The sequence below is a fragment of the Rhipicephalus microplus genome, chromosome 5, assembly GCF_043290135.1.
Source record: "Rhipicephalus microplus isolate Deutch F79 chromosome 5, USDA_Rmic, whole genome shotgun sequence".
Classification (NCBI taxonomy): domain Eukaryota; kingdom Metazoa; phylum Arthropoda; class Arachnida; order Ixodida; family Ixodidae; genus Rhipicephalus; species Rhipicephalus microplus.
The window spans coordinates 116,362,699-116,376,994 of NC_134704.1; the positions used below are offsets into that span (position 1 = coordinate 116,362,699).

The window sequence follows — 14,296 nt, forward strand, 5'->3', positions numbered from 1 at the left end:
TTGGTAATGTGTCAACCGCGCATCCACATCTTTTTCTGCCCTTTCCGTGAACGGGCGGGGTTCCATGTAGTGATACCAAGGTGCAGCCGGCACTGACCTTTGCATGGTTGAGAAGCCGTTATCTTCGCTCTCAGCCATGACGGTTGTTGTCGGTGCAAACCGGCAAGACAACAGCTCCGAAGAAGTTCAAACAGCTGTGGCTCCGTGGTTCGTTGACGTGCTGTTAACCACCACCTCCACCACTCTGTTACGTCTACGAGAGGGGTTTATTCAGAGCCGACGTAACGGTCGACTTGAAGGTATACAATGAACGTGCACCAGAGATGTAGATGTAGATGTAGATCCTAAACTCGTGGCTCACACACACTTTGGCGGATCGGCGAAAATTGGGTAGCTTACCAAAAAAACTAATTTCCTCTTGCCACCAACCGAAAGTCCTCTTCGTCTCGCACCACCCTGTTCTCCGCTACACAGATGCACATACGTAAATTTCATATGTTGTAACAATATTGTCGGCATTGCCTTCGGCAGTTCAAGTTATTCATCACTGGCATGTATCCCAAAACGTCTTCTAAATGTTCATGTTCATTACTATACAGTGCTCGCAAAATGTACCATCACAAGTAAAAATGAGACAAAGAAGACATAGAGTGTAGTTTTTTTATCCAAAATATTGCACGGAAAACCCATCTAACTTGCGCAACACTCATACTTACGTCTTCACGTATCTGATATCATGATATCAATACGTTGTCGAAGCATACTTGAGCTTTGCGACATATGCATGCATACACGCACAAAGTAAAAAAGAACCAAAGGGTCAGCAAACTTTCATTTTCGCAAATATAATTGACGTAATAAAGATAAAAGCATAATAACCTTATAAACAACGAAAACTAAAACAAGAAAGTGGTCTTCTCATCACATATCAAAGCGCACAATGTGCAATGAGCACTGAAACTGCGCCTAGTCCACTCAGCTGGAGCAAAGTACGTGGCATCACTAGGACAAGGTAGAATTCCCGTAACTTGGCGTAGAAGACGACGTATGCGCAGTGAGATGAGTGGTCACGGGCACGTAGGAGTGCAGCTCTTCTTCTTGAACGGCCGATTCGTCGCCCATGTAGTAGAGCAACGCGTAGGCCAGGGTGAAAAATCCCGTGCCAAGGAAGTCACCGCAGCCCGTCAGGCAGGGGATGGCCGCGTTGTCCGGGTCGACACCCCAGTTCCAGAGGTGGTACACGATGAGGCGCGCCAGGTACAGCAATACCAGCACCTTCACAATTCGAGTAAGAGTTGGTTGTTCCGGCTCAATATTACTAGTTGCAGTCGCACGTGTCAAAGCCACGACATATTTATTAGGCATGTCGTAGCAGAGAGCTTAAGAAATTCTGACACCACCACTCGCTAAGGTGTACTAGTCGCTAGGGAACTCGGCTGCTGACTGGCAGGTCGGGGGAATGTATCTCGATTTCGGTGCCTGCATTTTCGATGGAGGCGAAAGTTCTGTAGGCCCGTGTGCTCAGGTTTGGGTGCACGCTAAAGAACCTAAGGTGGATTAAATATCCGGAGCCATCTACTACAGCGCCTTTCATATACATGTGGTGGTTTGGGGCAATTAACCCCACATATTATCATCATGCGATCAAATCACAGCCCCAGCGTTCGTATGTTCGACGGATGCCCATGTGCTTGAGGCCCAAGTTTGAGGCCCATGTGCTTTGATTTAGGTGAACGTTCAAGAACCTCAGGTGATGCAAACTTCCGCAGCCATGCTCTACAGTCTCTCGCATATACATACAGTGGTTTTGGAACGTTAAGCACCAACAAATATATTGTGGCTAATTTCAGTAACGAGTACCAGCACCTGTTTTGTCACACCGCCATCACTTTAGCTTACCCTGTCGCAGACATTGCTGAACGTTTCACATCTACATCAGCCGACTACAAGCTTCGACCTACACCAGGTGACGTGACTTCGTTACTTGCAGAGTTGATGTCAATTTGACCCCCTCGGAACAGCAACAGACTGAGCTACGTGAACTGCTATATAGAGTTAAAGAGTGCTTAGCATCCAACTCGCAGGTTGGTCAGACACTGATTCCCAATTACCGAATAATTGCATATACCGACACCTCACCCATAAAACAAAACCTATACTGCGTTTTGGCAAAGGTACGTGACGTGATAAATCCTCACGTTAAAGAGATGCTGCAAGATGACGTTATCCAACCTTCCAAGACTGCTGTAGTCATCTCCGGTTGTTCTCGTAAAGAAAAAAGATGGATCATTGCGCTTCTGCGTAGACTACAGAAAACAAAAGCGTAGCTGAAAAAGACGCCTATCCGCAGCCCCGCATGAATGATTCCCTCGACAGACTGCGGTAGGATAAGTATTTCTTATCGATGTTCTTGAATAGTGGCTACTGGCAGATCGAAGTTAATGAACAACACGAAAAAATCGCCTTCGTTATACCAGAGGGCCTATATGAATTCAAAGTACCTCCCTTCGGCTTCTGTTCTGTACCTGCGACATTTCAGAGCACTAAGGACACTGTTCTTACCGGTCCAACGTGGCACATGTGCCTAGTTTATCTAAATGATGGTGTCATGTTTTCTGCGACCTTTTAGGAGGACATAAAGCGTCTGCAGGCAGTGCTGGAAGCACTCCGCTCTGTTAACCTTACGCTGACACCAGAAAAAAAGCCACTTCTGTTATAAAAAATTGAAGTTTCTCGGCCATAATTTCAGTGTGGATGGTGTTCGCCCAGACCCTGACGAAAGCACCACCGTGACCTCGTTTCCCGTTACACGTGAGAGGAAGGTGGTAAGTGGCTTTATAGGGCACTGTGCGTACTATCGCCGCTTTATAGCCAATTTTTCTGGGATTGCTGAACCACTCATTAAATTCACTCGTGATGATGTGTAATTCGTCTGGGAGGAAGAACAGGACGCAGCTTTCTCTGAACTACGGGAGCATTTGCAGACACCGCGAGTCCTCGCTCACTTTTAACCAAGATGCTGATACTGATATTCATATTGACGCCAGTAACGTGAGTCTTGGAGTTGACCTCGTCCAACTACAAGAGGGCATGGTGCAAGTGATAACGCTCTTTCCTGTGCCGACCTAAACTACTCCACGTCAGAAAAATCGTGCCTCACTGTTGTATGGGACACGATGAAGTTTAGGCCTTACCATCATGGACGCCACTTCAAGCTAGTGAACGACCATCATTCGTTGTGCGCGTTAGCCAACCTACAGGATCCGTGCGGGCGACTGGCACGATGGAGTCTTCGTGTGCAGAAATTCGATTTCACGATCACTTTCAAATCCAGCCGCAAGCACGAAGATGCCGATTCGTTGTCCCACGCCCCTGTCGAGATTTGTGGCCATGACAACGAAGATGACGGTAGTACTACACTACCCTTACTACAACCGATCTGATTACACGACAGCACGCGGACGACGAAATACGTGCAGTTATCAAAAACTTGAAAGACGTAACTCTTCCATACCTCATTGTACTTCTCTAAGCCTGTCGTCATTATGCCTGTGAGATGGGGCCCTGTATAAGAAAAACTCCAACAGCATTGAGAGAACTTATCTTCTAGGCGTGCCAACTGACTTGCGTGATGACATGCTTCTCGCCTGCCACGATGAGCTCACATCTGGTCACATAGGTTCCTTTCGAACTCTCGATCGAGTTCGGCAAGCGCACTACTGGCCTAAGCTTTACGCATCTGTTAAGCGATACGAGAAAATCCGCCGGGATTGTCAACGCCACATATCCCTGCCACTGAAGCCCGCGGGACTTCTTCAACCACTCGAACCACCTAGGGTGACATTCGATCAAATAATAATAGATTTACTGAGGTTCTTTTCACTGACATCTGCCAGCAACAAGTGGATCGTAGCAGCCACGGACTATTTGACGAAGTATGCCGAAACAAAGGCACTACAGCGTGGTACAGCATAAGCGTAGTAAAAAAGGGCGTGTGTGGGCTTCGTAGCCTTGGCTGTGCTGCCACAGGAAGTTGTCACCGAGTATAGTGAACACTCTTTCGGACCGTTTATCTGCAATAGAGAGGACACCAGAAAGCGAAGCTAGCTGTTTCGCCCGCTGGAAGATGCGCCGAAGTGATTTGGCCTAACCCGGGCGTTGTTCGGCGTTGCGAGGGTTAGCAGAGCCGATCGCGTTCACGCATAGCGACGTCGCAACGGCAACACCGACAAGGCGTGGGCCAGGGAAGCCGAATTCAAGCGCCGGAAGTGCAAGATCAACGACACCGACGAGCTGTGAGGGCGGGAACGGAGAAGGCGCGCTGGTAACACCGACGAGACGCAAGCCAAGGAAGCGAAGCGCAAGCGTCTACAACGCGTCGGCAACACCGACGAGACGCGAGTGAAGGAAGCCAAGTACAAGCACCGACAGCGGAATGCCAACGCTGACGAATTTTCGACGTCATCGTCGTTTAGCAACGTCTCGAAAGCGCCACACGCCTCCACTGAAGCACCCGTACGCAAGCGCTGGGCTCCACCGGGCGAACAAGAGGCGACGTGTAAGAACGATAAGGGCTTTTTTGAAGACACAACTGGTTCGAGTGAGTTGCCTTGCGCATCGGTGACGTGTCGATCTTCGTGCTCTACGTCACTTCCAACCTGCCGAAGGAGCAGCTTCAGCGCTGTCTGAAGGAGGCGCTGATTGTTGAAGTGAGTGATGCCTGTCGATGTGCCTCTTATAGTCGCGGGAGATTTCAACGTTTTCGTCAGCGGAGAAAGACGAGAATGGCTCGTCGATTACATGCTAGACGTCCACTCGCTGAAGTGCGTGTCGGTAGAACGGAAATAACCCACCACAATAAAAGGAATGCGCATCAATCTGGCCTTAGCCAACTGCGACGCAGAATGTCTGCAGGAACCTCTCAGCGTGCACTTCACAAGGCGGCAATCATCAAGGCGAAACACGCGCCTGCTCCGGTCCAGCGCCCGTGTCCCCTCTGAAGAAACTAGACATACGCCAGCCATCGCTTCAAACGAATCTTCCAGCACTCACCACAGAACCCGCGTTAGCGCCTTTTCAAACCGTCCCGCCACGCATGCTAAACGCTGATGTTTCGCACTCTTTCAGGGTGCCGTTCGAAGAGAGGGTTCAAATTTTTTATTATCGTGAATTCCAATCCCTTGTGCTTCTTCAACGTCCACCTAGATTTAAGTACATGGGCCTATAGGTTTCTCACTTCCATCGAAAATGGGGCCGATGCAGAGAGGATAAGATCCAGAGACATGTTGGTGACACTCGAACACCATAATTAATAGACCACCGTGGCGGAACTGGGATAGGACAGGTGCTATTACGAAAAGTGGCTAAACAGTCTTTAAGACACTTTGTTGCCCTATTAATGTAGTTAGTTAGGTGTAATAAGGTTGACCTATAATATATACTTGTACTTAAAAATTTCCCCTCTCTTCTTTACAGCATTTCCTGTCACCCTTTTTAATACAACAAGCTTCCAGAGTAACCGTGGCTCTCGCGTCATTTTAGGTATCACTACTTCAATAAAAAGGACTTGATTCTGTTATACATTGCAGAGAGTGGAGTTTGTCTAAAAACGGCCTCTTTGCTCATGCTTGTCATAACCTACCTCTGTACCTTCTTGTTGGAATTTTTACGTATACATTGCTTTCGATTCTCACTACTACACCCTAGTTTTGAACTCTTACTTTACATATCTTCGTGAAGGGCCTTCGGAGGGTTGGTTTTGGGACGTTAAGCCCCACATATCAACCTTTGGAGGGTGAAGGCCGAACATAATAAGGATAGCCTCGGGCAAACTTAGAACGGCTAGAAAACAGCGTGCCTAGATGACGCAATTCTGGGTTACCTCATAGAGTATATGATCCGGATACTTAGAATTTGAAAAGGGTGAATGTGACTAGCAAGTATTTTTTTTGTCTCACCTTTCTTTTTATTCCGCTGTTGAAGTGTTGCATGCAGTATGTCTGTCGAAGCGTCTGTCTAGGAGGCATCCGCGTCGCCTTTTGCACTCATATCGGAACGCCAAGCCACCCATAGAACAACAACAAAAAATTAATGGTATAATGATAAATATTATTATTAATACTGATAAAATTCTTAGGAAAGAACAATATTATTATTATTAATGAATTGACTGGTGATAAACTAACGGCTAAAGTGCATCACCACATCCTCCATCCCTCGTGCGTAGGCCTCAGGCTTGGCTTAAAACGCCATGATGACCGATGGGCAGTTACAGCACCTCAACGTGACTTCTTGTTCAAGCAAAAAAAAAACACCACGCTTGCGCGAGACGCACTGCACTGTCACTGCGAAAGCTGCAAGAGTGGCATTGCTAAAGGCATCTTTTTATTCATACATTGTGTAACTGCTACGAGCGCACTTGCAGAGTAGCGATTATGCCATAAATAACAATTATTTGTGGTAGTAAGGCATCCACTATGGCATTCTTGGTCATAACGCCATTGGCATTGTGTGATGTCTGGTTGTTTCTTCGCTGTTCTGGAACAATTTATTACTTATAATAACGCGATTTTTTTCTCGACATGAAAGCTGCCTAGTGTTAATCTGAAACGAAGTTTCACGCATGAGGTTTCAAGCACCAGTGTAGCTTAATGGTAATTTACTGGCCTGGAGGGCAGGGTACCTGGTTTTGAATCCCAGTCGTGCCTCGGAGTTTTTATTTACTTCGCTTGTTTCTTTTTTCCACAGCACGCGATAGCGGATACGAACACCGGCGATGGACAATTACGGCACAAAGGCCCTTGTGCTCTCATAATACCTTTCTCTGTAATGCATTAGTGACTGTCTGAAAACTCGAAAATTGCTACCAAAGTTTATGTGGCCCTTACCTCCCGGCTTCCGGAAAAACTGTACTGAAAATCACGAACACAAAAGATACCAACATAGTCATGCAAAAAAGAAAACCCCTCCAGCTGGCATGGGCAGTTTATATATAAAACTGAATCAGCGAACATGGGAAAATCGACACAACCATTCAGTTTTGGTGCCATAGAGTGCGTTTACGAGTCTCTCAAAGAGATGGCGCCAATGACTTGTGGAGGGTCAAAGTGAGTCAAAGCCGTAGTTTAATTCCCTAAAAAAGCACGTCTTATTGTAGGTGCTCAGGCTGCGCATTTTTTCGCCGGGCTTAAGTTTACCAGCACCGGACGCGATAAAGAATGATTTGGTACAAGTCAAGTAGGCTTCTGTTTAATTGCAAATACCAGTTTCACTTGGTGATAGTTATCTCTGTTTTTTTTTCTGCTTGAAACATAAGCTTGCCAGTTCATTAGTTATTTATTTCAGTTTTTCCTTATTTGTTTAAGTATGTATTTGTATATTTATTTACTTATACGCCTACTGATTGATACTGTGATCATGTACACGATCTTGGCAGCTTGGTACATTATATAGGTGCATCAAAATAAAAAAAAAAAGACCCAAGAAACAATAAATTTGTTCGCACGTGTGCTTTGATGAACAAAACTAAAGGGCAATAAGCGTTAGTCCAGCATTTTTTGGGTCCAACAGATGAGTTAGCACGAGGTAAAAGAGAAAAAATACGCATATCAAAATAATTCTAGCCAGAGAAGATAATTGCTTCCTACCGAAGGTGAGATTCAAATTGCGAGAGGTAATCTTGCATCAACCTTTTACCGGGCTATTTGTTCCGATCCACTACAGTTAATTCTAGGAAAGAAAGAATTTGGAACGTGTCATGATTACAGTTACAGCTAGTGAGTTCCTGGGTCTGGTATCGTAACCTGACAAATATAGAAGGTGCGACGTGTCGATCTTGAATTGACCTTTGATTAGCTGAAAGAAAGAATTTTAAATGGCATATACGAGAAGAAAATATTACGTAATTGAGCCAGCTTTGGCAAGCCGACTCGTTTTGAAGCCACCAGGGTTGGCCCAACATGTGACATTTCACGCCAAGATCAAGTACGCAACGATCCTTGCCGATACTGCGATGCACTGGGGAGTATAGCACGCAGCAGATTTCATTCTAAATCCTTTTGTTCGGTGCAGACCAGCCGGCTCACGCAGGAGGTTCAAAAATGAAACGCCACCAAAGTCACAAAATCCCACCGTATGCTCTGACATTTTGATCATGTGTTGGGCCGACACGGTGGACTTCACTCGTGTGATGATGCTCCCTCCTTTTTTCTTCCTTCCTACAGGCCCCGCCGAGACCACAGCTGCAGCCATTGAATAAGGCGTCCAATGCTCAACGATTTGAACTACACCGGCTGTAGTCCTCCTGTCTACTTTATCGGGTGTACTTGTGCGTCGACACCTGGGAGTGTTTGTCAGCGTTGTTCGTAGCCCGGATGGTCAGGTGCGGAAAACTCATGTTTTTTCTCCTGTGTCTAAACTAAAGTGAATTTTTCGTGTTTTGTAATTACATAACATCATTGGTTAGGACCCACCTGCCCTAGCGATGCACCACAGTACACTGCGAAGAAGGTGATGGTCATGGAGACCTTGCCGAAGCACAGAATCCTAGAGAGCGTCTGGCCGAACAGCGTCTGGCCGGGAACCACGACGCCGATGAGCACATAGGCCACGTTGGCCATCTCCCCACCCTGGTAGTACATCTGTAGGGGCCCCACGCAGACGTGTTCCCCGAATGGTATGTCTCCCAGAGGCGTCACCCGGTTCAGGTAACTGGACAAGCTGCAGCAGAAGACGGCCGCCAGGTTGCCGCCCAGCGCTGCAATCGGTAACCATCAGACACGCGAAGCAGAGTATTTTATGGTTGGTTCGATTGTTATTCGAAACAAACTTTCTCACACGAAAATGTTTTACGCCGGGTTACACCACCGCTCCACTCACGTCTTTCCGTCGAGGGTAATACGTTGTGAAATATACACGCACAGATGACCAAGAAAAATTCGAAGAAAAGAACAAATTGTTCCGTCACCATGAGTCACACCTATGACACCTATATATAGCTCCGCTGCGTGTGGAGTGAAGCGACTCCACCACGGAACGCACATTAATCAGTGCACTAACGGTGAGCTATTTATGTACGTTATTTTCTGTTGACGGTGATCATAGGTCGGTGGCTTTTCAGCCCGTTCACTTTATATTACTGGTGAGATAGTGAGAAGGGTGCGCTTGAGATTCAACTTTAGAGGTCATCGCTCTTCCTCTGAATCTGTTCCCACGGTCCGCACGAGTGAGCACGCCTCTGCAAGACGTTGCCGCTCGTGCGGGCGTGCCCTCAATGCGGGTGGTTTAAACGTTTCACAGCTAGTTTGTGTTGAAGTTACGGAGAACACAAATGCCAATTCGCTCACTGCAGTGGCCGCCTTTGCGAAAGGAGTGCACTGCTGAAATACTAGGTAACAATTGTGACAGCTGCTGATTCCCACTGGTTCTGTGTATACTTGAGCGTTCGTTTCATGCGCGTTCCTTTGTGTCTGAGCAGCCAGCGATTAGTGAGAAGCTGGTATACAGTTCTTAGTTGGCACTTGTTCTGTTGTATGTCCGTTTCGTGCATCTGTTCTGCTTGAACAGCGCGCGGCATGTTCGAGCTGCATGCCGTTCTTCACGTTAACTTAAATTTGTTGCTGCCGCCCTCATTCCTTCGCCGTTGTGGAAATGCGCAGCAAATGGTTAGATACCTCTGTCAAGATACGTTTACCTTTCAGGTAAAAGCCCAATCTATGAAGAAAGAAATAGCCAATGCCTCCTTCATTTCTTTCAGAGCCAGTGCGAATGCACGCTCCTCAACGGAAGCCATCGGTCCACCTTAGTTCAGGGAGTGGTCGTGATGCGTCGCCACATGTGAAGCTGCTTGCGCCACACGTGCGTTCAAGCACTTTCCCTCGTAGGTATATTGGACACATTTATGCTGAAGTATTACACATCTGTCAGATTCGTTCATTCGTGCTCCTTGGTTTCTGGCTCAAAGCCTTGCCGATGCCACCTCATGGTGCTCTTGAAGTCAGTGCATGAAGAAGTGTCGTAATGATGCTTCCCTATTGATTGCTTACATAGCGCCATGAACGCCGACATGCTATCTTAGAGTACCGTAGCATTTACAGAAGCAGCGTGAGCGCCAACATTGTGAACACCAGGAATGTAAGACACTGCCCCACGGATCTGTACACAACCGAACAAAACAATCCTTCGTATGATTTGCTTCGTGAGACACCACATGATGGGCTATCTCCCCCATAACCACATAGCGCAGGCCAAAGCTAGGCAAACGGCAAGATCTGGAGAGGGCGACGAATGGCTACATTTGGCACGCCTGGCTGGCATATTGTAAAAATAGAAGAGACACTACATAAGCGCTATTTATTTGTTTTTTTAATTACTTCACTCTCAAGTTATCACTATGGAAGAGTATCAATTCAAGCCCCGAACCTGTGGTGCAGCCACGTACTCGGCTGCGAAAGTAACTGTTTAAAGCCATCGCGTAGAACGGGGTGGATTCTAGTGTTTGAATAGCCTGACTCACCATTTACTGCAGACAGGTGCAGGGCAATTGGCGGATAAGCGAAGACTGCGTAATCCAGGATGTACCCACCGAAGCTGCAAAAACGCATGTGCAATAAAAGTTACTAGCAACTTGTATTTAGGAGCTTTCGTACGAAGAGCTTTACAAATTGTCGGGTAATTAAACTTGGAGCCTCTTCGAATATTCCACATTGCCATTATGAAATTCTATTCAATTATCCTTGTTTACAAACCAGTAATATAGGTGACCAGGCAAATGTTGAATGTCTGAAATGAGGACTGCTTTTAATATTATTTATTTTCGTTTATTGTGGTTTTGTTGTTTACCCGTTTGGTTTGGTTATTCTGGGATTTATTTATTTATTGTACCGAAGCATAGTGGCGAATCCGTCCACAAACACGGCAAGTGGTGTCGGCCTCGGTGCCATTCTCGCTCAACGCAAGGATGGCTGCGACGAGTACGTTGTCGCCTATGCCAGCCGTACACTAACGAAGGCAGAGTCCAACTATTCCGTCACGGAAAAGGAGTGCCTGGCTATCATTTGGGCTATAGGAAAACTTCGCACCTACCTTTACGGACGCCAGTTTGATGTTGTCACAGATCACCATGCCTTATGCTGGTTAGCGTCCATGAAAGATCCTACTGGCCGCCTCGCTCGATGGGATTTACGCCTTCAGGAATACGATATTCGTGTTGTTTATCGCTCAGGACGCAGACATTCAGACGCCGATGCACTATCCCGTTCTCCACTGCCTCCTGACCTTGCCTGCTTATCAACTGCCATTTGCGATTCGTCATCGTTGAGCATCACTGACATGCCATCCGAACAGCGCAAGGATCCCTGGATCAATTCTTTGCTCGACGTCCTCTCTCACAGTTCGTCAGAAACGACTTCACGCTCCCTCTCTCGTCAAGCAAGACACTTTGCTGTCCGTGAAGGCTTGTTGTATCGCCGCAATTACGTGACGGATGGCCGTAGGTGGCTCCTTGTCATCCCTCGTCATTTGCGTTCGGACATCTGCGCTGCCTTTCACGATGACCCCCAGTGTGGCCACGCCGGAGTATTTAAGACTTACTCTCGCCTTCGTCTAAGATACTACTGGCGCGGCATGTATCGGCACGTTCGCCAGTACGTTCGGTCATGCACCACGTGTCAACGACGCAAGACGCCTTCTCACAGCACTGCTGGCCCTTTGCAACCCTTAACCTGCCCAGCGAGACCGTTCGACCGTGTCGGAATTGATATTTATGGTCCTCTACCCAACTCTCTTCGAGGCAACCGGTGGATTATCGTCGCCCTGGATCATTTAACATGCTACGCTGAAACATCTGCGCTGACTGCTACCACTGCGAAAGACGTTGCGTCCTTTCTTCTTCACCATCTCATTTTGCGACACGGTGCACCTCGTGAATTACTCAGTGACCGTGGACGCGTGTTTGTCTCGAACGCCGTCGACGAGCTACTCAAGGCATGTCGCACTGTCCATAAGAAATCCTCGGCATACCATCCCCAAACCAATGGCATGACAGAACGCTTTAACCGTACCCTTGGAGATATGCTTGCCATGTACGCCTCTGAAGACCACACTAATTGGGACCAAGTGCTCCCTTTTGTCACGTACGCGTACAACTCTGCGCCACAAACAACCACTGGCTTTTCTCCTTTCTTCCTTCTGTACGGACGTGAGCCATCATGCTCCATGGACACCATTCTCCCTTACAGGCCTGATGTTTCCGAAGCGACGCCTGTTTCTGAAGCAGCTGCTTATGCCGAAGAGTGTCGTCAACTCGCTCGCTCATTTACCGCACAAGACCAATGGCGCCAGAAAACTGACCACGATTCCTCTGCATCTACTGTACACTATAACCCAAGAATGCTGGTTTGGCTCTGGGTCCCGTCTACCCCTCCCGGTCTTTCCCCGAAGCTTTCGTCGAAATACCATGGCCCCTACCGTGTCGTGCGGCAAACATCTCCTGTCAACTATGAAGTTGAGCCCATTGATCCACCCTCGGACCAACGCTGCCGTGGGCGTGAAACAGTACACGTATCACGCCTCAAACCGTGCTATGACCCCCTTGTCGTGTCCTTTCCCTAGGTCGCCAGGTTGGCTCCTTTTTACGCGGGGAGTAATTGTACCGAAGCATAGTGGCGCCAGCTCTGTGCCAGCGTGAAAGAAGACGTTGACGTCCGTGTGTGGCTCGTGCTTGCCGGGTTCCTGCCTGTACCAGCTTGTTGCGGCTTACGTTTCTAGAACAATAACCTGTGTTTTTACGCAACCTTGCTCGTTGCATTATTAAGAATTCTTTTTATCCCATTCCACATCATTCCAGGTAGAAGACACATCAAATAGCTACATACAAAACTTAAATAGAAATAGAGAACAAAACAAAATAGAATGAGCCCATAAAATTGATTTGTACAGAATAACCTAGACACTGCTGCAAATGCTTGAATGATATGTGGTATTCAGCGCCCCAAAATCACCCTATAATTATTCGAGACGCTGCAGGGAAGGACTCAGAGAATGTCGACCACCGGGGTTTCCTTAGCGTGCCCAGGAATCTCAGCACGTTCGCATACATCATTTTTCACCTCCACCAAAAATTGCAGTCACAGCAGCCGATATTCGATCCTACGACCTTCCGGTCAGCATTTTAATTCCTCACCAACTAGAACACCACAGCGTGGCCTGCTGCCAATGCTATTAGTAGACAGAGCAGCAACAGTAACAGCAGGGAAAGCCAATTTAGACGTAAATTACGGGAAGAAATTTCACCTGAATGAACGCAAAAGCTTTGAGTGTAACACTCGCTTTCCTAATGAGCAATGGGTGCGTTCTCTGCTCACTTACCTCGAGACCGTGAGTGCGATAATAATTGGCAGCCACCCGACGCGCAGCACTTCCCGGGAGACGGTGTTGCGTCGGGCCAGAACTATCCACATTGGCAGCAGGAGCAGGCACAACGCGATCACAAGCGGCGCCAGATCTGCATATGACCGTCGAGCGCATATTGAAAGTAGAAGCGTGGGAAATGGGACAGTCGGTGCTGCCTCGCGGTGCGACCATGCATGAACAGACGGGAGTGCAAAAAAAGAGATGAAAGTGAGCTGTATTATACGTAGATGAATAATTAATATTGCTACAGCAACACTTTTGAAGTTATGCGCAACTGATGCACACAGCTTTTAGTAAATAACTGCTGGCCTTTGTTTGCAACACTTTCTTGTCCACTAGCTCTGGCACGTTTAAATATATACTATCAACGTTAAGTGGCCCTATCCATCAACAGCTCGTGTTCTGAACGCATGCAAAACTTAGCATAGAGCGGTCGCACTTGTTCATGAAGCCTACGCATATAATACCACAACTTGCACCATCAGAACCAATGGTGTCAGTATAATAAACATTGTGATCAATCGATATCAACTATTCTTATAGCAAGTGGGACCGAAACTTAACCAAACACCTGAAGCACGGCGGCAAGCACCTAAGCGTGTGCGCAGTGAACAAGCGTAGTGTAACTTGCACAAGAACGCATATCAACAGGCTTTACTTTACTTTTGCAAGACCTGGTCGTTACAATGCTGATAAAAGTTGGCAGATCCCACGTACAGTGGGAATCGACGAAATGCGAAGCATGAATGAGAAAGGTTAATACGTCACTTTGAAATCAGCCCAACGTGACGAGTTGAAGGCAAATGATGCCTTCTATGACTTCCGTCTCATGACTATCATGTTTGTATGTGTCATTTGCCTTCGTCGTCTATTGACGTCACAGGAT

The 14,296-nt window shown here is 47.3% G+C and overlaps 1 protein-coding gene across 1 annotated transcript; it reads right to left on the bottom strand.

Annotated features, from left to right (window-relative positions):
• Nucleotides 1–1,002: 1,002 nt before the first annotated feature.
• LOC142817544 (solute carrier family 41 member 1-like) lies at nucleotides 1,003–13,538 on the bottom strand. Its single transcript, XM_075894577.1, has 4 exons — nucleotides 13,366–13,538; nucleotides 10,514–10,587; nucleotides 8,472–8,755; nucleotides 1,003–1,275 (listed from the first exon to the last, which is right to left on the bottom strand). The coding sequence occupies exons 1-4, from the start codon at nucleotides 13,455–13,457 to the stop codon at nucleotides 1,003–1,005; spliced, it is 723 nt and encodes a 240-aa protein (XP_075750692.1). The 5' UTR covers nucleotides 13,458–13,538.
• Between the last annotated feature and the right edge of the window lie 758 nt (nucleotides 13,539–14,296).

Coding starts and splice junctions, on each gene's coding strand:
- LOC142817544 (XM_075894577.1), bottom strand. CDS start 13,457: ATGTGGATAGTTCTGGCCCGACGCAACACCGTCTCCCGGGAAGTGCTG. Junction 10,588..13,365: donor ATCGCACTCACGGTCTCGAG/GTAAGTGAGCAG, acceptor GCGTTTTTGCAG/CTTCGGTGGGTACATCCTGG. Junction 1,276..8,471: donor GTGGTGCATCGCTAGGGCAG/GTGGGTCCTAAC, acceptor CGAATTGTGAAG/GTGCTGGTATTGCTGTACCT.